Source organism: Centroberyx gerrardi, chromosome 8, assembly GCF_048128805.1.
Source record: "Centroberyx gerrardi isolate f3 chromosome 8, fCenGer3.hap1.cur.20231027, whole genome shotgun sequence".
NCBI lineage: Eukaryota > Metazoa > Chordata > Actinopteri > Beryciformes > Berycidae > Centroberyx > Centroberyx gerrardi.
The window spans coordinates 32,917,174-32,942,173 of NC_136004.1; the positions used below are offsets into that span (position 1 = coordinate 32,917,174).

At 43.8% G+C, this 25,000-nt stretch overlaps 3 protein-coding genes across 4 annotated transcripts in view; 1 reads left to right on the forward strand and 2 right to left on the reverse strand.

Moving 5' to 3' along the window:
- mak16 (MAK16 homolog (S. cerevisiae)) overlaps nucleotides 1-369 on the forward strand; it is a 5,052-nt gene extending 4,683 nt beyond the window's left edge. Inside the window, exon 8 of the mRNA XM_078285398.1 lies at nucleotides 9-369. Within this exon, the coding sequence (XP_078141524.1) occupies nucleotides 9-191 (183 nt within the window). The 3' untranslated portion in view covers nucleotides 192-369. The remainder of the gene's footprint in view (nucleotides 1-8) is intronic.
- LOC139927247 (ras-related protein Rab-14-like) overlaps nucleotides 1-14,626 on the reverse strand; it is a 243,161-nt gene extending 228,535 nt beyond the window's left edge. Inside the window, exons 1-8 of one of the 2 annotated variants that reach the window (XM_078285043.1) lie at nucleotides 14,495-14,626; nucleotides 13,946-14,004; nucleotides 12,264-12,317; nucleotides 11,730-11,907; nucleotides 11,506-11,572; nucleotides 9,745-9,832; nucleotides 9,560-9,590; nucleotides 8,446-9,285 (exon numbers count right to left, since the gene is read on the reverse strand). In XM_078285043.1, the coding sequence (XP_078141169.1) occupies nucleotides 9,108-9,285; nucleotides 9,560-9,590; nucleotides 9,745-9,832; nucleotides 11,506-11,572; nucleotides 11,730-11,907; nucleotides 12,264-12,317; nucleotides 13,946-13,997 (648 nt within the window). In that variant the 5' untranslated portion in view covers nucleotides 13,998-14,004; nucleotides 14,495-14,626 and the 3' untranslated portion in view covers nucleotides 8,446-9,107. The remainder of the gene's footprint in view (nucleotides 1-8,445; nucleotides 9,286-9,559; nucleotides 9,591-9,744; nucleotides 9,833-11,505; nucleotides 11,573-11,729; nucleotides 11,908-12,263; nucleotides 12,318-13,945; nucleotides 14,005-14,494) is intronic. The other variant, XM_078285042.1, reaches the window with a different exon arrangement.
- Nucleotides 14,627-17,088: 2,462 nt separating this feature from the next.
- LOC139928854 (uncharacterized) overlaps nucleotides 17,089-25,000 on the reverse strand; it is a 7,939-nt gene continuing 27 nt past the window's right edge. The window contains exons 1-8 of the mRNA XM_078285312.1: nucleotides 24,754-25,000; nucleotides 23,876-24,123; nucleotides 22,642-22,754; nucleotides 22,341-22,458; nucleotides 21,813-21,900; nucleotides 18,997-19,163; nucleotides 18,522-18,632; nucleotides 17,089-18,379 (exon numbers count right to left, since the gene is read on the reverse strand). The exon at nucleotides 24,754-25,000 is cut by the window's right edge and continues 27 nt beyond it. Coding sequence (XP_078141438.1) covers nucleotides 18,353-18,379; nucleotides 18,522-18,632; nucleotides 18,997-19,163; nucleotides 21,813-21,900; nucleotides 22,341-22,458; nucleotides 22,642-22,754; nucleotides 23,876-24,123; nucleotides 24,754-24,862 — 981 coding nt within the window. The 5' untranslated portion in view covers nucleotides 24,863-25,000 and the 3' untranslated portion in view covers nucleotides 17,089-18,352. The remainder of the gene's footprint in view (nucleotides 18,380-18,521; nucleotides 18,633-18,996; nucleotides 19,164-21,812; nucleotides 21,901-22,340; nucleotides 22,459-22,641; nucleotides 22,755-23,875; nucleotides 24,124-24,753) is intronic.

A 25,000-nucleotide genomic window follows, 5' to 3' on the forward strand; every position in this document is an offset into this window, starting at 1 on the left:
ACGACGAGGAGGAGGAGTCGTCGAGCGAGGAAGAGGAAGAGGAGGAGATGGAGGTGGAGACGGAGGTGAAGGCCTCCACCTCTAAAGGCAAAGCTCCGGCCGGCGGCGCGGCGGCGAGGAAGAGGCGAGCGTACGTGGAGATCGAGTACGAGCAGGAAACACAGCCGGCCGCCAAGAGCCGGAACACGTAGTGCCGAGAGACGAGGGGCGCGGCCCGCGACCCTGCGACCCCGCGGCCCGCGACCCCGCGCCGGGCCCTGGACTCTGCTGCGGGGGACACGCTCCTCCACGCGATCTGATTGGCCGAAAGGCTTCGGATGTGTTGAGCTCATTAGCTTCAGTTAAAGTGACATTTTTCCTGTTTCCTGATGACGTCGTTGGTGTTTTCTTTTTCTCTCAACAGTAAATACACACACACACACACACACACACACACACACACTTCACCAACACACACACTTCACATTTTTAATTACATTTGTACTGACAGTGTGCAGCTTCCTCTGTTTCTGCACAGTCAGCATAGTTGCAGATGTCAGCGCTCGTTTTCCTCCAATCATTCATTCTTGTCCAGGAAATAATCCTCAGAAACACTTTACTGTCTCATCACAGGACAGCAGCTCAGTTAAAGTTAGGTTTGACTACGGAAAGTTTGGATTTTAAAGCTCCACATCATGTAAAGCAGGACTCCCTCTCCTCTGTGATGATAAAGGAGTTGGATGTGTATCTAAACATGGTGAAAGTATCAAAACTAAATCCACACAATCCATATTAGAAAAGCGAGCCTCTAAACGAGCCGTTTGGACTTCCGTAACTTTGTGGCGTCACAAAGGTTCGCTCATTATCATTTCTGTAAGAAATAATAGACTAACAAAGTGTTTTTTTCAAAGCGGTCGAGCGGTCGTCATCGTTTATTACCGGAGAGTTTTCCCTACCTGTAGCCGCCGGGCCGCGGCGTCTCACGTCTCGCTCTCGAAACGGTTAGCCGATCGGAACGGAGGGTCGTTAATATTAATGAGCCTTAAAGACACGGAGACAGAAACGGCCTGTTCTTGGTAAGGCTCAGAGAGATGCTGGAAAATGAACGTGGAGAAATGGATTGAGAGTGTTTTTGGGTCATGACACCACACACACAGCTTTGAATGGACAGAAAGACACAAAATAAAACTCTGGACAGAGAGAATATGGACCTTTTTAAAATGTAGAAAAACAAGTAGATGCGTGCAGAATGATGGAGGGAAATGTAAACTAGATTCAGACAGAAGTAAACGACTGTAACTCTAAACCACATCGCTGTTCTCCTTTTTAAGAAAAGAGGAAAGTTCGAACACGGCCTTAAAAACTCCACACATCACCTCACAGCTGCTTCCACATCCAGACTCTGATCCTCCGCCTCGTTTCTGTTCTGAACCGCATCGAAGCGGTTCAGAGCGCGCCGCCAAATCCAGACCGGACCGAACCGGGAGAGAAAGACCGGCGACACACAGATCTGTTTCCTGCCAAAGTGACGTTTTGTGAGCCGGGAGTTTTAAGTTTCTGAACATCGAGCGTTTGACGTCCCAGCTGGAAAAACTCTTATGTATTTCTATCTTTTTAAATGTTTAACCACAAAAGATTCTTCTTTTCAAAACGAGTGACACCAGACAAGCATGAAGTTACATGTAAAGATCATGAATATTGGATTAACTCAGTTTGGATAAAAGAAGTCAGTCAGAATCGTACAATTCCCGGCTCACGAGTTTCTTTAAAATAATTTACCAAGAATCTTTTTTCTCTTTCTTTTAGTTTTAGTGAGTGAGATGGTCGGAGAGAAAATGTAGTGTTATGTGAAGAATAAAGAGAAAAACCACCTAAAAATCAGTTTTGGTGTTATAACTGTTTTATGTTTAAGCAGCGAACATTTGAGCGTCTCTGTGTCTTCATCAGAGTCAGAAACACAAAGTCCAGAGGAAGCAACTGCTAAATGAAATGAAGGGATTATAACAGTGTGTTGGGTGTTGAGGCGCTGAACCCTCTCCTGTGGATTTAAGGATCTGCAGAGAGAAACTGACTCGGTGACATCATTTATCCCAATCTATCCTCGGCTGTAGTCGAGACCTGGTCCGGTCGAATCTGCAGTTTCAATAAAATATTCACGTCGTAGCGTAGAAATGTTGATCCGAAACATCTCGCATGTGTTTCTGATTCTGCTGACAGCTGCAGAGAGCCGGAGGTTTAAAAAGTCCAAACTGGCTTCAAAATGTTGAAAAATGTTTTTGTTCCAGCTGTTTTCTGTCTGTCTGTCAGTTCAGATGACAGCAGGTTTATTATGTTCAGTCTCAGAATGATCCTACATGGTTTGTAAATTATACTGAACAAAATATAAACGCAACACTTTTGGTTTTGCTCCCATTTTTCATGAGTTGAAATAAAAGATCTAAGACTTTTTCTATGCACACAAAAGGCTTATTTCTCTCAAATTTTGTTCACAAATTTGTTTAAATCCGTGTTAGTGAGCACTTCTCCTTTGCCAAGATCATCCATCCACCTGACAGGTGTGGCATATCAAGATGCTGATTAAACAGCATGATTATTGCACAGGTGTGCCTTGGGCCGGTCACAATAAAAGGCCACTCTAAAATGTACAGTTTTTATCACACAACACAACGCCACAGATGTTGTTTTGAGGGAGCGTGCAGTCGGCATGCTGACTGCAGGAATGTCCACCAGAGCTCATGCTGCAGCATGATGCTGCACGGCCCCGTGTTGTAAGGATCTGTACACACATCCCAGTTCTTGCACAGCCTGCAGACTCACCAGACATGTCACCCACTGAGCATGTTTGGGACGCTCTGGATCGGCGTGTACGACAGCGTGTTCCACTTCCTGCCGATATCCAGCAACTTCTCACAGCCACTGAAGAGGAGCGGACCGACACTCCACAGGCCACAATCAACCTGATCAACTCTGTGTGAAGGAGATGTGTCGCACTGCATGAGGCAAATGCTGCTCACACCAGATACTGACTGGGTTTCAAAAAATGCATATCTGTAGCCCGAGTCATGTGAGATCCATAGTTCAGTGCCTAATAAATGTCTTAAAGATAAAACTGCACATTTTAGAGTGGCCTTTTATTGTGACCGGCCCAAGGCACACCTGTGCAATAATCATGCTGTTTAATCAGCATCTTGATATGCCACGCCTGTCAGGTGGATGGATTATCTTGGCAAAGGAGAAGTGCTCACTAACACGGATTTAAACACATTTGTGAACAAAATTTGAGAGAAATAAGCCTTTTGTGTGCATAGAAAAAGTCTTAGATCTTTTATTTCAACTCATGAAAAATGGGAGCAAAACCAAAAGTGTTGCGTTTATATTTTTGTTCAGTGTACATGATGTTCACTCAACATACAGCATGTCAGATAGTGACATGCTGTAAAGACTTTATCAAACTGACTTTCCCCGTCTGGAATCCACCTCTCAAAATCACATCATATTCCATAACCAGTGGACCTCTGGAAAACAAATAATGTTCATCAGGCCAAAGTTCAAAGTTCACAATACTAGAATTGAACTTCAATTTTCGCCGTCATTAGGCCAATCAGTGACTTGTAAGGACGGCTGGGTGTGTGCAGCAAGTTTCATGTTAATCAGAATTAAGGCCTAAAAGTTAAAATTTTGACTTTTAGGTCAGTCAGTGAAATGTTTTAAAATGCCAGAACTCAGTCGTCCCTGCAGGTTTAGTCAAAATTTCAAAATTGGACCAGTGGTGTCTGAGATATCATGTTGTTAAAGATTTAGTTTTCCTCCAACATTTTCCATTTGACTGAAGATTCATTTGGACTCGAGATGCCAGTAAATTACCAGTGAATTTCAGCAACATCCTGGGTCCACTCAGGCTAATTTGAGGGAACAGATGGTCTTCATCAGCAGGTGTACAGTATATATACTTTATTTACAAATATCAACTGAGTCCCCATGGTTGTACAATGAAAGGTACAGCTGAAGAAAATCAGTACAGATAGAGAATATAAATATCAGAATCATAAGAAGCATGTTAAGCTTTTTTTCCAACAGAAAATCAACAAACATTGCAGAAAAAGAGACAAATGTACAGAGCGAATATTACAGCCAGTGGAGGAGAGAGAGAGGTGGAGGAAACACCAACATGGCTGTCTCCATGGAGACGACACGCAGCTTGTCACCTTTCAACATGTTAAAGGACAGTCCGTGTAATTTGGAAGCAAAGCTGGAGTTGTGCAGGAAATTTCATGTTAATCAGGAATTAAGGCCTTTCAGTTTTAAATTTTGATCTTTAATTACAGCCAATCAGTGAAACATTTTAAAACTGTTTTCGTGAATACATACACACAAACTCTGAATACTGACAAACCCAGCAACTCAGGAAGCTATGGCCTCGTTTTCCTGTTTTAAGCATTTATTATTCACATGAGTTCAGTTGTGATGTTTATTTAGGTTTCAAATCCCACTGGAAAGTGATTACTTAATATTATGGTCACAGAAAAAAATGTTCTTTCTTTTACAGTATTTTTAGTATTTTATTTTTCCTTATTTGAATCAAAAGTGTGTTAACTTTCATGATCCTTTGGTCCCATGAAAGTTGTTAAAATCTTATTGAATACGTTCAGAAACTCCTGGCTGTCACTGAGAAAAAAAACACTGTTTTCTTCCTTCCTGAAAAACTGAATTCATGCAGACGTGTTTCTGCCCAGCAGCTGCAGCGTGTTGTTAAGTGTTGAAAAGTAACAAGCTGCTTCCCAAACCAGGCAGGACGTGTTGGAGATGACGGACGCTTTCAGAGGGAGGGGCTTCATTCACTAACCGAGCGTCACGATTGGAGTAATCTGTTGTAGCCACGCCCCCGGCTCGAACGACGGCGGTCTGGAGGAATCCTGATCATGAAATGTGGGATTGGCTCTGAGTGAGATGAAGCAGCTTTCTGGCTTTCTTCTGGTTTGTTTTTTCTGCTGGTGGAACAAGTTTCCATCGTTAGCTTAGCTACAACGCTAGCTGCTTCGCCGAGTAAATTTAAGTTATTGTTATTATGGCAATCCAACGATCAGGAGAGTAACTCGCAGCAGAGTTTAATCAAGGCATCAGTTTTCATTTAGAAGCAGAACCGGCTGTTCAGCCAGAGTCCTGCTGGCATGGCGTCTGCAGCAACCTGGTCCTACCACAGTAAACAGGCTCCGCCCACAGCTCCGCCCCAATGAAATCTGACTGGTTTGAATGATGTCAGCGTCTCCGCCCCTTTTCTAACCATCTATCATGTTTGAATTTCTCCAGACCGCTGTTGTTTGAGCCGGTGTGGCGACACCAGATTATGGTTTCTGAAGACCGCTGTCCACCAAACGGACAGTAAGGACGAGTCACACCAGACTCCAGGTGGTCTCATCTCAACAGGTGTGAACTACACAAGGTTAAACTCAGATTGTGTGAAAGTGTAACCGGAGCCGAAGCGGTCCGGTCCGGTCCGGTCTTCCTCGGCTCGGCGCGGGCTACAGTTCCACTCGGCGCTGTTCGAAGCGTCTTTAATCATCCGACTGAGCCAGGACGCATTGAGTGACAGGTCTGGACACACAAAAAGCAGATTATACTTTATTAAAATCAAAACACTTCAATGATGACTGGATATGTACACGAGATCTCAGCGAGACTCTCCACCAGACCAGAATCAGAACCGTGGTTTCATCAGAGGAAGGCAGATCTAAAGTGGGCAGGACAGGAAATCAACTTTGACCAGATCTTTACAAGAGAGCAGGACTCCAACTGATGGCTGGACCTGCACAGCGACTCTCTCAGACACCGTCACTCCTCCACCAGCCAACCAGCTGAGTTACTCTAAATGAAGGCCGGCTGCCAAAGTGTCTGGTACAGCAGAACACCTTGGTAGTGATGCTGGATCAGACTAACAGTCAGAACTGTCTGGCGGTCTTTCCCCAGCAGGGTTTGGCTTCCCAAATGAGTCCTTTTTTAATTTGAAATAAACTGATTTCTTTCAGGCCCGCAGCCTCAGGGACGGAGGCTTTTCAGGGTTGTTTCAGTTTTGTTTTTATCTCCAAACCCTCCCTCATTGTTAAAGCAGATCCCAGCTGTCCTAACTGCATATCCTGCTCCATTATGATTTCCTGGTCGCCTCCGTGAAGACCGCACCGGATCTAAACCGGAAGCTCGACAGCCAACCCTCTTAGTGTAGATGAGTTTTCACCCATCAGAGAGAGAAAGAGGAGCCTTGTCTCAAATTATTAAAACATTGAAAATGAAGGTAAGCAGACCCACATGGCTGCTGGTTCCAACAGCGGGCGTTGAGTTTTGAAGCTAGCTAGCTAACTAGCACTGGAATGCATCTTCGACAAACTACTGACCGACCCAGTTAGCTTCAGCCGACTGGTCCTGCAGCACCAGGATCACACTCAGTCCGCGATGCATTTCTCTTTTCCGGAGCGACTTACAATGACTGCAACAGTAAAACAAGCTTCTGCTGCTCAAACCATGTGCAGTTTCATTTCAGACCATCACGTCTCAAAGTGAACCTGATCAGACTTTTATCGATTCCAGTATCGTGAACGTACATTTTTGTCGCGACTCTGATTCACCGACAAAATATTTGTGTCTCAAAACCTTGGCAGAGCGAGCGGAAAGCGGGGCCGAAACATTCAGCTCAGTTTGTACGTGCGTTATCGATGTACAGAGGAATAAATCCGACACGTGCGACACCTTCGTCGCAACGATGCAGCGGCAAGGAATTCTCTTTGATGAAATCGGAGAATAACGCATTCAACGCATTCAGTGTGATCCCGGCCTCGCATTTAAAACAAAAAAAAATGGGTACTACGATGGGTAGTAATAAATTAAATGAAACTGGGTTGCTTCCACTTGCGGCACTTTTCCTCCCCACGTTAAGCGCTTACCAGGAGGGACGCAAAATGGCCGCCGTGGGGAGCCGTGACATCAGGTGACAGCAAAGGATATTGGGCAATAGTAAACAAATCAACAACATAAAAAATAAAAAAAACATCCAACCTGAACTCATGGTCAACAGAGGGACCAGTAATGACATTCTGGTTCAGGTAAATCATTTTTCTTCATCATCATCATCATCATCATCATCATCATCATCATCATCACCACCATCAGTTTGGAGCCTGGTCTGTTGTGTCTCTCTACGGATTGGTCAATAATCAATGTCGACTTCAACAATGAATAACTTAATTCAATTAAAACAGATTAAAAAAGGCTAGCAGGCCAGTGTTGAGTTACAGTGATGGTGGGTTGGGGGAGGGGGGGGCTGTGTGTGTGTGTGTGTGTGTGTGTGTGTGTATTTGTATGCATCTGTAGGTATGAATGCATCTCTATCTGTGTGTGTTTATGTATGGGTGTATGTATACTTGTATCCCAGTTCTTTTGTTTTCCTGTGTGTATTTATATACCAGACTGCCTGTCTGTGTGTACAAGTGTGTATGTACTGTATTTGTGTGTGCATCTGTTTATCCATCTGTGTATCTGCATGCGTCTGTGTGTGTGTGTGTGTGTGTGTGTGTGTGAGTGTTCGTTTTCCTGTCTTTCTGTGACCCGCTTTCCATCTGGAGTTAACCTGCGTTCTTGGTAACTGGACTGTATTCAAATGCAACAGAAATACATCAAATCCAGGTGTGAAAGACGCACCGAAGACCCGATCACCCACAACACCTCCGGAGCTGCTCCGAGATCATCTGACATTAACAACAAAGTTTAACTGCACTGAGTCTCCGATCCGCATTAACGACAAAATGTAAATGTAACGAGTCTCCGATCCACACATAGCTACTACAGAAACAGAAATAAACCAAATCCAGCGGGCGTCAGGCAGCTCGGACAGGAACACATTTGTCAGAACGGGTTGTCGGGATACTGGTGGAGGATGAACGAGCGGGACGAGGGTTTACAGACAGAGATATTAGCGGAGGAAGCAATGTGTGCTGCGAGGGAAAGAATTTTTGATTTCGAAGCCGGAGACGCATTTTAGAGCCAGATGGAACGTAACAGCGGCCGGACCCGGGAACGCTCTGAGACGCAGCTCAGGTCAGAGTTTAAGGCCAAAGTGACGTGAAATCACACGTGAGAAGCTGAGTATGGAAGATGTGGAAGAGAGCGTGTCTGCATTCGGGCCGAGGGCTTTCCGAATTTGGGCCGAGGGTGGTCCGGATTTGGGACAAGGGTGGTCCGGTTTCAGGCCGAGAGTGGTCTTGATTTGGACGATGGGGGTCCGGATTTAGGCCAAGGGGAGTCCAGTTTTGGGCTGAGGGTTGTCCAGATTTGTGCCTAGAATGGCCCAGATATGGGACTAAGGTGGTCCGGATTGGGTCTAGTATAGTCCGGATTTGAGTCAAGGTTTTGGACCTAGGGTGATCCAGATTTGGGCTGAGGATTCCAGATTTGGGTTGGGCAGTCCAGATTTGGGATTACGGTGGTCCAGATTTGGGACAAGGGTGGTCCAGTTTTAGGCTGAGAGTGGTCCAGATTTGGAAGAAAGGGGTCCGGATATAGATCCAGGGGGGAGTCCAGATTTGTGCCTAGAGTGGTCCGAATCTGGGCCTAGAACAGTCTAGATTTAGGTCTAGGGTGATCCAAATTTGGGCCGAGATTGGCCCAGATCAGGGCCACAGATGTCCATATTGAGTTACAGGGTCTGGATTTGGCTGAGGGAGTCCTGATTGAGCCACAGATGTTCAGATTTGGCTGTAGGTCAGATTTGGTCACGGGTATCGGGATTGGGCCGAGGATGGTCGGATTTGGCTGAGGACGGTCCGGATTGAGCGGAGGGCGGTCCGGACAGAGATGGGACCGGTCTGGATTGAGCGGAGGGCGGTCCAGATTTGGCTAAAGGTGGTCGGATTTGGCCGAGGGCGGTCCAGATTGAGCGGAGGGCGGTCCGGATTGAGATGGGAGCGGTGTGTCCGGATTGGGCCACTGTTACGTTAAATATAATCCAGCTAAATCATGTCTTACACACTCCGGATACGAGACGCATGTTACTGCCTGGTGGAAAGGGGGTCTGTGTATATGTATCTGTCTGTCTGTCTGTCTGTCTGTCTATCTGTCTGTCGGTCTGTAGTTTCTGTCTGTAGTTAGCAGCTGCAGCCCTCCTTGGCCGGCTGGCTGTCGGCGTTGAGGCGTCCTCCCTGCGGCGCCGAGGGTTTGTGCTGGACGCCCGACTCGGCGGCGTTGAGGTCCAGACTGCCGTCCTGGATGTTCTGGTAGATCCGCTTAGCCGCCTCCAGGAAGGCCTCCTCCACGTTCTCCCCTCTGGAGGAGAGAGTGAGGAAGGAGAGAGAGAGAGAGAGAGAGAGAGAGAGAGAGAGAGAGAGAGAGAGAGAAAGAGAGAGAGAGAGAGAGAGAGAGAGTGAGGAAGGAGAGAGAGAGGGAGAGAGAGAGAGAGAGAATGAAGATTAGTGTAATGAGGGGTCAGAAAGAAGTAGGGAGGACAGAGAGAAAAGAAGAGATGAAGGGATAGAGAGAGTGAGAGTGTGTGTGTGTGTGTGTGTGTGTGTGACAGACAGAGATCATGTGTTGGACTTACGTCTTGGCGCTGGCCTCTAGAAACAGCAAACCTAAATAACAGCAACAACAGGAGGCAGAGATCAGAACCAGAGATATTCACAGTTTTCAGGATAATACTATTTAATATTTTACTACTGACACACACACACACACACTCTTGATATGTCATGCAGCAGCAAATGCACACACACACACACTCCTCACCGTTCTCTTCAGCAAACTGTTTGGCCTCTTCATACGTCACGTCTCTCTGAGCCTCCAGGTCGGCCTTGTTACCAATCAGAATGATCACCTACACACACACACACACACACACACACACACACACACACACACACACACACACACACACACACACACACACACACACACACACACACACACACACGCTTCAGAAACCACACTGGACTCCTACATTATCAGATTACCAACACTACTCCAACATGTTGAGAGCAATATCAAGTTCTGAGTGAAATCCAACATGGCAGGTCAGCAACATGAGATATTTGATGTAAGAAAGAGTCGAGTCGTGCACAAATCCCAACACCCATAATCCCCCTGCACCGCCCATCTCAGTACATGTTGCCTTCTACTGGCTTCTACTCCAGATTTCAGATCTGGAGGGAAATCTGCTGGATCTTTACGGCACAAAACAGGAAGAGGTTCTTCTTCTGTTCTTCCAGAGCAAACGGAGCTAAAGCTGAAAGAGTTTCTGCAGCAGATGGTGGAAGGAGGGAAAGGAAGATGGAGAAATCACTTCCAACATGTTGATCCTCTTCAGGGAGGGGGAGGGGGGGCAGGAAGCAACGGGGCTGATGGGAAATGTAGTCTTAATGTGGAGAAACACTAGAACTAACAATACTACTGGAGAGAGGAGACGGTCTGTTTACAGTCAGTAGAGCGAGGTATCACACTTAATTTGACAATGATACATAGGCTGTATGTTTTAATGACACACAAATCACCTTTAAGTTATTTTTACTGGTGGTTTGATGTATTATTTGGTTGATATTTACAACATTACATTTGTTGCCATTTACCTGAGTTGCAATATTAACTGAATGGCCATTAGTTAAATTATGTAAACACAAACTCAACCATAACAGTGTTTCTAGCCGTCTTCAGTGATCTTTAGATGAATAAACTAAGCATGACGAACACTCCTATCCTTTCATTCAGTTGGTGTATTACAGCATTCATGTTCCTTATAAGTCACCATCATAACAGGAATTTCCCAGAAACCCTCTCTCACTTCCCTTTTTGTCGGCCATCTTTCCCTCACATCGGCTCTTTCTCAGTTTGCGTTCCTGTCCTTGTGTTCTCCGTGACGCGTTTTACATCTTACGGTCGAAGTATGATTTCAAAACAAAAGAACGGGAGGACAGAGGGCGGATAAAGATCCCAGAAGTTCACTTTCCAACCGACGAAGCATCGGATGGACACTACAACAAGAACTACTGGGACGCCCCGAGAGTCACTGAGACGACGCATCACTGTCCAACAGCTGTGACCCGCAGCTCAGAGCTGTGTGTGTGTGTGTGTGTGTGTGTTGTAGTGTGTGACAGTGTGTTGTAGGCTTGGGCTGGTTTCTGGTATCTCCAGTATCAAATGGTGCTTAAGCTTCACCTGGTTTTATTTTCTACACGATGGGGAGGGAGAGCTAACTGACGCCATCTGCTGGTTGTGTTCAAAGCACAAAAAATAAACGTTCATTTTCCCCATAGGGGGAGTTTTAATAATTGATTATAAATTAGTAACATTAGTTTCATATATCAGACATTTTCCAGCTGTGAATGAGGTGAAACAATATATTTTTTTGCAAAAGCATAACAGTGTACAGACAAATGTGTGTTGTAATGTATGTCTGTTGTATTACGTGTGTGTGTGTCTGCTGTAGTGAGTTGTGTGTGTCTACATGTGTTGCAGTGTGTGTGTGTGTGTGTGTAGTAACATGTGTTGACTCACTGTGTTTGGATTGGTCAGGTTCCTGGCATCTGTCAACCAGCTGCTCAAATGATTATAAGTACTTCTCCTACACACACACACACACACACACACACACACACAGGAATGAGACAAAAAAAAAGTTAATATTGGAAAAATGTAATGAATCAAATTACTAAACTAAATACCACACACATTATGCATTACAATACAATACTAGACTTAATCGTACCCCCCCTCAGTACCTGGTGATGTCGTAGACCATGAGGGCCCCGGCGGCCCCCCTGTAGTAGGACCGGGTGACGGCCCTGAAGCGCTCCTGACCGGCCGTGTCCCAGATCTGCAGCTTCACCTTCTGACCGTGAACCTCCATGATCCTCGTCCCAAACTCCACCCCGATGGTGTGGGGGCAGTCCGCCATGACTGGGATACACAAATATAATATAATATATAATATACACACTGACCGAAAGAATTAACACAAATATACTGTATATATATCCATAACTCTGGTACTACAACAAAAACTCCACCCCGATGGTGTGTCTGCCATGACTGGGGATATTATGATAAATATAGAATCTAATATATATACAAAGATATTGACAAATATATTTAATACTACTGTAGTATTAACATAAACGTAGAAATATATTAAATACTGGCACTAATACAAAACTCCATTCCGGTGGTGTGGAGGCGTTCTACCATGTGAGGTGAAAGAGAAGAAGAGCTGGAAGAGGAGGAGAGGAGAAAAAGAGGAGAAGAGGAGGACTCACATTTCTTCTCTGTGAATTGGTGCAGTAGACAAGACTTCCCTACTCCCATATCACCTGGAGAGACAGAGAGGGGGGGGGGGGGGGAGAGAGAGAGAGAGAGAGAGAGAGAGAGAGAGAGAGACAGACAGAGTGAGAGAGAGAGAGAGAGACAGACACACAGAGAGAGAGAGAGACAGACAGAGTGAGAGAGAGAGAGAAACAGACAGACAGAGAGAGAGAGAGACAGAGAGACAGACAAAGGCAGAGAGAGATCGAGATAGAGATCAATCACTTAAAGCCCAATTAATTGTAGATAATCATATTTCGTTATTTTATATTTCCATAATTAATAATCATGTAATTCAGCGATACCGAGGTGTTTGTTATATTTTCCATTCCCGACAGTCCCGTGTGATACATCAAGCGCTTCCATTACGTCTGACCAATCACAACCTTGCAATGCTCAACGTGCATCATGTGACCAAAACAAACAAAATTTGAATTTTGTAAATAAGGACACAACAACAGTAAGACAGTAAGAGTGAAAACAAGACAGCTGCTACTGAGAAATACTGAACTGAAATAAGTGCAATAAAATCATTTGGTTTCCTGAAACTAAGCCAAATATTTATAATATTTTAATATGGAGGCTGCTGTCCTTCACTGAACTCTTTGGGTGAGAACTATATTTCAACAACTGGAGCTGTCAATCACCAGTACGTTGAAATCTCGTCACAGGTTGATGACATCACCACACGTTTCACGCCCAGATAGAAGACTGAAACTTCACCTTCAGACTCTGTTAACCCAAACGTGCTTTACATGAAAACTACTGAGATGAAGCTGCTGGAAGCCTCAGCCTCATCCTGAGTCTGGACCACCAGACGACTCGCAGCAGAGCCGGGCCATGATTCATATTCTGGTCTCCGGTCTTTCAGTGAATCATATGGTGATGATCTGGTGATTTTGGGAAATCATTACACACAATTCTGCTGCTGAACTGATGAGAACAAGCTGATTTTATTTAAAAACTGACAAAATGAGGAATGGTAAGAATATTATTTGAAAATGTCAGTTTTGTTGCATTGTAGCATGTAATTTTGCAGATGTGAGCCATATCATGATATATATATAGATATCGAAAAAAAAAAAAGAGAACAGACTATTTCCCTACAGGGAAGTGATGGGGACAAATATTATTACTGTGTTATTATTGAGGTTGCTGGTTCAAATCCCTGGACCAGGTGGAAAATCTGACACAGGGAAAGTGAATGAGAAACGCTCAACTGCTGCCGCAGTGCCATGGAGCCAGGCACTGATCCCAGACCTGCCGCAGTGCCATGGAGCCAGGCACTGATCCCAGACCTGCCGCAGTGCCATGGAGCCAGGCACTGACCCCAGACCTGCCGCAGTGCCATGGAGCCAGGCACTGATCCCAGACCTGCCGCAGTGCCATGGAGCCAGGCACTGATCCCAGACCTGCCGCAGTGCCATGGAGCCAGGCACTGATCCCAGACCTGCTGCAGTGGAGCTCCCAGTGGGAATGTGTGGCAGTGAATGAGGGATAAAGGTGAAAAAACAAATCACCGACACCTCTGCTGTTTCTACCCATGAGCCTGCTGGCTGGGACCGTCCTGCTGGATGTGTCCCGCCTCAGACCTGCTCAGTCTGTCTGTGTTACAGCAGCCAGGCCGCAGACTCACCGATGATGATGTATTTGAAGATGTAGGAGTAGTTGTAAGGTGCGGCTGTCATCTTGCTGCTGGAAAAAAAAAAAGAAAGCACAATTTAACCGCAGTTTAAACAAAGTGAAAACAAAGTACACACCCTGCCCGTGTCACGGGAGCTTATCTGACTCATATCAGTTGGCGATGCGGTGAGACAAACTGATAAGAAACCGTAGATCTGAACGACAAACAAAAGGAAGCAGCTAGCTAGGCTAACTAGCGAGCTAGGCTAACTACCTAGCTGAGCTTTAGCATGTAACGTTAGACACCGTGACAGTCCGTCAGGATAACACTAGTCATCTTTACCAGATGTATTACACACAATCAGCTGACTTCCTAACAGGAGAAAACAGATTAATTTCCTGTGGTTAGCTTAGCTCTGTAGCCAGCCGGCTAACAGCAGCAATTGTGTCTACGCCTTGCTAATTAGCTAACAGCAGGAGGCCACATTTGTCAAATCTCTAACAAAAACTAACAAATAATAAAGCAGACAGCCTGAGTCCGCTGGATGTTTCGTTACTTTACCTTCGGTTCGAGGGTCTATCTAACCTGACAACTTGGTAATTTCGTGGTTAGACAGATAGCGAGTCTGGTTAGCTCGTTAGCCTGGTTATCCGTCAGAAAACCTTCCCCACTTCCGCAATTCTTCCTCTCCGTTGACAGCAGCGGTAACATCGCGAGACTTCCATCTTTCTACTGCCATCCGATGGACGAGAGGAGGAAATTTATGTAGAACGTTGACTTCAATATTTTGACTAAAACCTTCTGATGTGAACCTGCAAACACACTGTCCTCCTTCATCTGCAGAACAGCGTTTCTAAACCTTTTCAGGCTGACATTAATATTCATGACCTAAACTCATAGTAAACCACATTGTATCATTTTGATGTACGCTATATGAGGAAAGGGCCTTTTAAGAAATAAAGCATTTAAACTAATCTTTATGAGAATATAATTGATTTCTGTTCATACTGGTGGTTGTTTGTCTTGTGATGATCACTGACTGGAGGTCAGAGTTTATATTATTTACCTCGACATCACTGCCTGAACTACAGGCTGAGATATGAACTGACAAAGAATAAAACACAAAACATTTCCAGACAGTTCTTACTTGTACTTCCTTGTGCTTATTGTTATAAACAATAAGTAATGAGTCACATTGTTAAATTCTGGCTCTACATGTGTGGAGACTGAAGTTCTGTTGTATCTCTGTTCCAGCAGCTTCTTGTTGCTCGTCTGCTTTGGGAGCCAATAAAGAATTCAAACCTTTATAAATAAAAGCAAACGATTGATTGAAACGCACATTTTATGTAAATCAGTTTTTAATATAACCAAATCATTTTACAGGTCAATATGTAGTCCAAAATTGACAAAGAGATCCTGAGATTACAAAATATCTTTTTTAAAAACTGGTACAAATAAGTGAATGACATGGTTACAAACATAAATCATAAAGTAAATTATTTAAATGAGCTAATAAGTGCATGGTGAGGACAGATACGATGCTATTTAAATTATACCACAGAATTACATCAAATAAAGCACATGTGGAGTTAAACAAAAAAGACAATATATATCCTTTAAAAAAAAAATGTGCTACCTGAAATTCACAATTACATTTTTTAAGCATCTGATCCCCTCCATAATGTTAATGGTTTTAGGATAGCTAATAACAACAGTGATATTAAATAGTAAGTTTTACTTGAAGATCAATAATATTTTTTAAGAGCAGGTAAATTCTGGAGATCTCAGTTTAGAATAAAACTCTTCAATTGATGTCAGGATAACTTTGATTCTGTGAGAGACTGCAAAGATCCAGTAAACTCTAAAAAACAGGTTCATCAAGGGTTCTGCTAACACCCACAGGTAGCCAATAAGCACCTTAAGGTTCCTCACTAGATAAAATATCCCCAAAGGTTCCTTGAAGAACCCCTATAGAGGAACCTGGAAGAAGCACCAGGGTTCATCAACACTTTATGAAGGGAATCCTCCAGGAACCTTCTTGGGTTCCCTGTGGTTGCAAACTACAGAAGCCCTGATGGGTTCCCTGCAGTCCTTTAACGTTTTTTAGAGGCATATTTAGTTTTAGTATAATAACACCAACTACAGTTACAACACCAACAAAGACATTTAAAAAAGTGGAATGTACGAAGAAATCTTCACACAGATGTTGCGGTATAACAAAACCACCTGAAGGAGTTCAGATACAGACGGTGCAGACCAGCGCTGTGTGATCCACACACACCGCAGGAGCAACGATGATCTGTTCAGTGCAGTTTGATTGGCAGGTGAGCGGTCAGGTAGCTCCGCCCTGCTCTCTGAAACACACCGTTTCCAATCGCTTCTGCTGCACATTAACATATTTCCACAGCGTCAAGTAAAGCGCGCAGAGCTGAACTTCTGCGGCGCAGGTTGTGATGAAACCCTCGCACGTCCAATAGAAGTAAGGGAAGTAGACGGCCAGGAAGAAAAAGAAAATGGAGGAAAACTTGCTAGTGACAGTGTCAGAATTATACAACAGAACTCTGAAGTTTTACAGAGCGGGCCGACAGCTGTGGAGATGAGCGACCTATGACCATTATGTGATATTTTAGATGTTATATCAGATGTTTTATATATATTCAACACTAACAGGATAACAAACTGTAGCTTGTTATAGAAAACTGACTTTTGTTTCATAACTTCCCCCGACATCCAGTCAGGAGCTGTGCTGGATCCTGTGTGACAGACCTGTCAGGTAGAGGCAGAGGTGTGACCAAGTCCGCTTTGCTCGAGTCCCAAGTCAGTCTCAAGTCATGAGGCACAAGTTTCAAGTCAAGTCCCAAGTCTAAATGTAGATTACCAAGTCAAGTCCAAGTCAAGTCCATGTCATTAATGTCAAGTCTCAAGTCTAAATGTAGAACAGCAAGTCAAGTCAGAACAAATCAAGAGTCCAGTATCAATTTAATATCTTAAAGAAAACTAAATATCTAGGACTTTTCAATGCAATATGGTTTTAATAGGATAAAAACTTGGTAAGAGCATCATGAGTTTGATTTCTAGAATCAGTTTCAACTTCAATAAATTCAATCATTCCATACAAATTCAGAAAACAGAATTTAAATTCAGTCGTCCGCCGGAACAAATCTCATCACTTTCAATCTAAGTCATTTACACAAACACAAGATCTCAAGTCAAGACTTTAGAAACCTTTTCAAGTCATCAAAGTACAAGTCAGAGTCAAGTCCCAAGTCACCAGAACCCAAGTCAAGTCAAGTCTCAAGTCTTCTCTTCATGCAGCAAGTCAAGGCTCAAACAATTAAAGTTGTGACTCGAGTCCAAGTCATGTGACTCGAGTCCCCACCAGTGGGTAGAGGTGTAGACAAGATACTCCAGTCAAATGAAGATTCTTATACAAGGATACAAACAATTTTGATTTGAATATTATAGAACTCAGAAAACATTTTAAATCAGACCAAAGTGTTTTATGTCCTCTGCTGGAAAAAGAGCTGAGTGACTTTAAAGAGTAAATCAGTGATGTCACAGCAGGTGTTTTGCCTTTGACAGCTGATGGAAAACACCTGCATGACATCACCGATTGGGGCGTGGCCAGAGGTGCAGCATGCCTGAGAGTTTCAGCCCACAGAGAGCAGTGCAGAGCAGCTTTCTGCCCAATGGGAGTTCGTGTTTATTTGCCGTTTTAATTAATCATGAAGAAATTATCGGCACTGTTGGAGCACGTCTGCCCTAACTTAACCAAGTATACTGGATTTTTAAATACCACTATCTTATCTCAATGGATCTTATTAATAATCAAATATTGTTTAATGGATATTATCACGTTGAAATGATGATGATGCCGTCAATTGGGCAAAAAAATAAATCAGACTAGCGTTTAACAAGTAAAATTAAATGTAAATAAAGAAAAAAGAGAAAACCCTCTAAAATGTGCGGCGTGTTTGGTCTCTGAAAGTGTGTGTGTGTGCGTGTGTGTGTGTGTGTGTGTGTGTGTGTGTGTGTTCAGGTTATTTTGTTTGGACTGTTCATGTGATTATTGTAGCCAGCAATGCTTGGTACAGAAAACTAACAGAACACATTTAAAAAATGTTAAATATCCCAATTCGTTAAAATTCTTGTTTTTCTAGATTTTGGCGACACGTTTGGTGATCAGCGGTTCTTTGGTGTTTCGCCCTCAGCGTCGGCACCGACCAGAACAGACAGTGGAAAAGCTTTATGAACCGGATATAGGCTGGGTCACTGTTGGGTTAGAGCAGAGGGAGAGGAGCAGGACAGACAGTTCTGTGGAAAATTTGAGGATTATCACTTTAAATAAATTTCCTATTAGATTCCTATCTGTTGACAGGACAGCAGTGTGCAGATGATCTGATGAGGGACCAGCAGCTGTCAAGCAGCAGCTTTGGTCTCCCATTCCTGTGAAATCAATCAGAAATAAAACCAGAGTCAACTGGATAAGAGACCAGACAGAGCAGGTAGCAGTTATATAATATATATAGTAAAAAATGATGTATTTAATATGTATTATGTATTTAATACAAAAAAAACCAAATCTGACCTTCCTCCTCTGGAAGACCTTGCCGTGTTCGATGAACAGCGCTGATGGAGTTTTTCTCAACGAGGTTTTAGCTGAGGCCGTCCGCCGCAGCAGAGGGTTCAGGAACCCGGCCTGCACCAGGAGAGACCAGCAGAGTTTACAGAAAAACCCAGAGAAACCAGCGGAGAGTCAAAGACCCGGTGTGGTTCAGTTACATTTACATTTAGGCATTTAACAGACACTCCTGTCCAGAGTTCACACTTTGCACTTTGTAAATGCTACACAACTAAGTTTTATCATCAGTATTATTGTTATTGAATTGTCTAAAATGGCATGGGTGAATTAAGTTGTTTAAGGTTGGGTCCTTACAGGCTCTACTTCTCAGGAAGCAACGGGGCTGATGGGAAATGTAGTCTTCATGTGGAGAAACTCTAAATGCAACATGTAGCACCTTTAAAAATGAAAGGAGCAGAGGAGTCTTGATGCCGTTTCCCACCTGAGCTCGTTCGCTGCAGATGGCCAGCGACTGTCTGAAGGAGGTGCGCTTGTTTTGCTTGCCGGCAGACGCCAGGTTGATCTCTGACCCCGCCCTCAGCTGCACCCTCCTCTTCCCGGTCAGCTCCAGCTTCTGAACGCCTCGCTCCACCTCGCCCGACGTCCTGCCTGAAGCACACAGGAGTGAACACACTGCTGCTGTAGCTCAACAAGTGAAGAAGAAAACTGATTACAGAGCCAAGTCACTCCTCATACACAAATATGTAGAATACTATGGTTTATTACAGTGTGAACCAGAGTTGTGACCAAGTCAACTCTGCTCGAGTCCCAAGTCAGTCTCAAGTCTTAATGTAGATTACCAAGTCAAGTCCATGTCATTAATGTCAAGTCTCAAGTCTAAATGTAGAACAGCAAGTCAAGTCAGAACAAATCAAGAGTCCAGTATCAATTTAATATCTTAAAGAAAACTAAATATCTAGGACTTTTCAATGCAATATGGTTTTAATAGGATAAAAACTTGGTAAGAGCATCATGAGTTTGATTTCTATAATCAGTTTCAACTTCAATAAATTCAATCATTCCATACAAATTCAGAAAACAGAATTTAAATTCAGTCGTCCGCTGGAACAAATCTCATCACTTTCAATCTAAGTCATTTACACAAACACAAGATCTCAAGTCAAGACTTTAGAAACCTTTTCAAGTCATCAAAGTACAAGTCAGAGTCAAGTCCCAAGTCACCAGAACCCAAGTCAAGTCAAGTCTCAAGTCTTCTCTTCATGCAGCAAGTCAAGTGTCAAGCAATTCAAACTGTGACTCGAGTCCAAGTCATGTGACTCGAGTCCCCACGTCTGGTGTGTACTATAGAATATTGTAGTAAAGTATAGTATTCCTTAAATCACCAGGCTACAGATGGTACTGTACTACACCACACTACAGTAGATATTATAGAATAGCACAGTGGCATTTTTCAAATTACAGTTTATTTACAGTTAAAGCATTTCACTGATTCTCTAGTAAAAATGCCATCAGGCCGGTTTAATTCTCTCTGAAAACAGACCCAGAGTCATGGAGGCGGAGCTCAGCGGAGAGAGAGATCATGTGACCTCGTGTTTTTAAACAGACGACGCCCTTATAAGGAGACGGCAGCGGGTCGCTTCGCCTCAAAACCAAACCGCTAACAATGCTAATTAGCCCCAAAACCAGACAGGAAAAAAGAATCTGCTTTTCTAGAAGTCAAGGAAAGAACTCTACTCCCACTTTCTCTTCTGAAATTATTATTCTTTCCAAAGCTTTGGACTTGAATTAACTTTGTCTATAAGCTTTCAGCTAGAAACGACGTTTCAGCTTTAAAATCTTCGGGAGATGTGCAGATGTGATTCTTTATACTTTTTGAGATATTTAACTTTTATTCTAAATGATTTTGCCATAGACATGAGAGTGAATAGTGACATCTCTTGGTCAAATTGTAAACAGTTCTTAAAAGATGAACTCTTTCTAATGAATTCAACTTTTAAAGCAAACATTTCCCCAGGATATGGAGGAACAGGCATCTAGTTGCCAAGTCTAGTCTGCTGGACTCTCTACAGACTCTGTTATATACTGACAGGGGACAGTCAGTATGGATCAGGACAGACTGTATCTTCCATATATAAGCTGTGTGGGAAAAGGAGCGAGGGAGAATGAAGTCATCCAGCAGATCATCCCGACCAGAGAGTAATTATACAGATGAGATGTAAGTGGGAGCAGACAGTGTGGCAGGAGGCGGCGGGGTTCGTCTGTTTCCATCTGACAACATCAGCCACGGGAATGCTGCTAAACCGCTCCAACCAACAGAGTCTGATATGAGAAAATGTTTCAGGATGTAAAACATCAGCGGTAAACGTCAGGTTTTGGTGTCAGTCCCTCAGAATCAAAGAGCGAGGGCTTCTTTCTAGAGCCGCCATTTTGCACCGAGAGACGTTCAACAATCATACAGGGAGAAATCCATCGTAGAAGAGGAGAGAGACCAGTTTCTCCACCACAGGAGCAGGAGAGAGACCAGCATGCACTGCAGCAGAGAGACAGGTTGGGTGATTATCAAATCCAAGTCTCCATCCGATGCTTCCTTATCTGCCAAGTAAACTTACGGGATGTTTATCCTTCTTCCATCCTAGTGTTCTTTTGTTTTGGAATCGTGCTTTTATGGTTAGAAATTTTGTTAAACACAACATGGAAGACACAAGAACATAAACTGAGAAAGAACCCAAAGAAGAACCCAAAGACAGAACCCCAGTGTTCACAAAGTAGTTGGCTAGCTAGCTATATTTGCCCATTTACCCACTTCTGACTGAATACAACAAGTTCACACTCCTTCTCTGGGGGTTGTCAAAAGGCATTCTGGGAAATGTAGGAAATCACTAACTGAAGTAGAAGTAGACGAGGCAGGTTGAGGGAAATTGTGTTCAAGTAAATGACACTTCATCTCAAAATAACTAATAATTTTTTGGATTCCACTGGTAACCCCTCCACCAAACCACCTTTCTATCCTTGATTTTCACCATGTGTGTCCAAGCAGCGCTCCCATTCTTCTTTTTAACTCCTGAATGTATTGAATATCACAGACTGATGAGATCTAACAACAGAAGAGGATCAGAGGGGGATTTTTCCTTCGAGGAAAAAAGGCATAAATTAATTATTTTCTGAACATAATCTTGAATTTTGCTTATAATGGTTGTTTTTGGCCTAACAATGATCTTGATCATCATATTTTGGGGGTTTGTGTCGGGTTGGGTTCGGGTCCGAGTCAGGAGGGGGTTATTATGGGATGTGACTCACTGTGGCTGGTGAAGACTGTGTTGCTATAGGTAACCGAGTCCTTGGACGAGACGGAGTCGGCTCGCAGCGCCTCCTGGGAGCTCTGGAACTGAAACCAAAGATGGAGAAAACAGAGAGATCAGCAACACCGTTCACCTGGTTCATTACCAAAAAATAGTTGAACACACCCAAACTATTGGCAATGATAAACTACAGAAAAAGAAAGTCGCACACTCCTCCTCCCATTTGCTGTGACACGTCGGTGTGAACATTAGACCTCCGTGTAAAACGACGGAGGTCTGGAGAAACTCTCGTTGGGATAACGAGACTTCGCTGAGCCAAAGGCAGCTCTGATTGGCTCTGAGTTTGAAACAGGATTCTCCCATAATCCCCCAGAAACAAGTAACTTCCATAGTTAGCTTAGCTACTGCGCTAGCTACTTCCCAGAGTAAATTCAAGTTAATACAAACTCTTTGGGTAAATTAAACAAGTGAGATAAAAATGGATGAAAAATTTGAATCAACACAGACACACACAGCAGGAGCGTACCATGTGGTCCAGTATGGAGGTGTTGGAGTAGATGGGCTGGGCCGGGCCTGTTCCACTCAGATGGAACGGGTCGTCCATGTAGGTGTTGGAGGTGGGAAACCGCCGAGTCTTCAGACCGCTGGGGAGAGGAAAGACACAAAGTTCACTCTAAAAGATACAGAAGAAGAAGAAGAAGATCGTCACACAGGAAGTCACCTGTGATGACAAGCGTCCAACCTGGTAGCATGGATGGATAGATGGATGGATGGATGGATAGATGGATAGATGGATGGATGGATGGATGGATGGACGGATGAACTACCTGAGTGCTCCACCTGTGTGCTCCAGTGTGTTGTTGTTGTCATGGTGATTGTGATTGGCAGCTCCGTCCTGCAGCAGCTGGAACCATCGCTCCTTATCATCTGAACAACTGGCCTTAAGGAGGGAAGGAAGGAAGGAGGAAAGGGAGGAAGGAAGAAAGGAAGCAAGGAGGGAGCGAGGAAGGAGGAAAGGGAGGAAGGAAGAAAGGAAGCAAGGAGGGAGCGAGGAAGGAGGAAAGGAAAGATGGACAAATGAATGAATAAGTGAGTGAAAATGTGATTATGAATCAATGATGTATTATCAAATGAAGGACTGATAAAGAACAAATGCATTAGAAAATAGATTAAAGCGTAAATAAGTAAAACATGAAGACTGACTGAACGACTGACTGAGTGAACAAATGAATGAATAAATAAAGAACAAACAAAATTATTGAGTGTTATGTTTCTAGTTGTCATTATGCCACCAAGGCTACTTCCTGTATAATATGGAGGGTTTTCAGCCTCCGGCGGCCATATTGGAGTTCCACAGCTCTTGGGCAACAACAGCTGTGAACAGCTGGCTGTTTCTAAATGTACGACTCGGCAATCTCAACATTTAACAACAGACATGGTTCATTTCTGACCCATGCTAGCACACTAGCTAACGTATCTAGTAGCAGCTAGCGTTAGCATGTTCACATTAACATCAGTGTGTTTGCCGGCTAGTTAGCTAGCTAACAGTTTGTTCAGGTTAACTGAGCTGACTCTTCTCAAGCTACAACTCAGAGTGTTTTGGAGTAGAGACTAGGGCTAAAGACAAGACAGTTTACTGTGTCACAGTAACCAAATCCACCTTATCACACTATTCACTTTTACTGAGAACGTTACTGAATGGATCTACAGCCACACCACAACAAGCTGACTCAGCTGCTCTCTGCTTCTAGCTGCTTCAACAGATTTACACTTTATTAACTAACAGACAGTTCTACAGATTTACACTTTATTAACTAACACAGTTCTACAGATTTACACTTTATTAACTAACACACAGTTCTACAGATTTACACTTTATCAACTAACACACAGTTCTACAGATTTACACTTTATTAACTAACACACAGTTCTACAGATTTACACTTTATTAACTAACACACAGTTCTACAGATTTACACTTTATTAACTAACACACAGTTCTACATGTTCCTCCATCATGGAGACAGGCTGCAGCAGGTTGAACACCTAACTGGTTCTCACCTCCAGGACAGCCACCTGGTCTCCATGCTGGCTCAGTGTGATCCGGTAGGAGCGCTCGGTGTCGGGGCCGGCCGTCACCTCGCACCCCCTCAGCTGGACGGAGTACTGCGGCGGTCGCTCCTTCTTCTCCTCCCCTTCCTCCTCCTCCTCTTCCTCCTTCTCCTCCTCCCCAAACATCTTCAGAAGCCCCGCCTCCACCTGGCACAGCAGGCTCTGCCACTGGCAGTTCATCAGCACGTTCAGGAAGCCTGCGCACGAGTCAGAAAGGTCAGAGGTCACTGAAGGAGATAACCGTCCTGTCTGGTGTCATTTTTCATCCCACGTAAGGGATTCTGGCCTTTCATTCTAACATGAGGTGTAACATAATGCTAACGCCTTTAATAGATCCAGTGCTCTGGTGTTAACCAGGGAGCTAGTTAGTGATCTTCTTGTTTTCTCCAGTTTTTCATGTATGTACTCTAGTTTAGGGAAAACTTTTCAGGCAGTACACACTGGTTGGGACCGTTGTAGAAAAACCATAATATCTGGTATCCTCCACTATAAAGCATCACAGACGAATCTCGAATCTCGAAGTGCAAATTTTCCTCTCGCTGCCATTTGGGACCAGAGGGCGAAGTTTCCACATGCAGTTTTAAAGAGAAACTGAACCCCAAACCCAAATCTGTATAAAGCCTGACATCTACAGGTAAACAACATGCTACTGACATGTCCATCTGCTATTGGCTGATCTTTGGTATAAGTGATGATGTCACCTTCTATAGAGTCCAACAGGTGGCACCAAAGAGCATGCTGTTTACCATGAGATGCCAGTCTTTACACAGATTTGGGTTTGAGGATGAGTTTCTCTCTGAAGTGTCATCAGTATACAGTAGCTGTACCTCTGTCCCTGGGGTCCAGGCTGCTGGCAGCTGCAGGTTTCTCCTCCTCAGACTCAGTCTGGACGCTGCTGGACTGCAGGAACAAAACCAGAGGCACCAAACATTTCATATCTCACTTTTTATTTTTACATTTTAGTTATTTATCAACTCCCTTATCCAGAGTGACTTCACGAGTAGAATAAGATTCAACTCCTCCATCACCCACATTACACAAGCAACCAACAGTAAGGAGGTCAAAGGAGGTCAG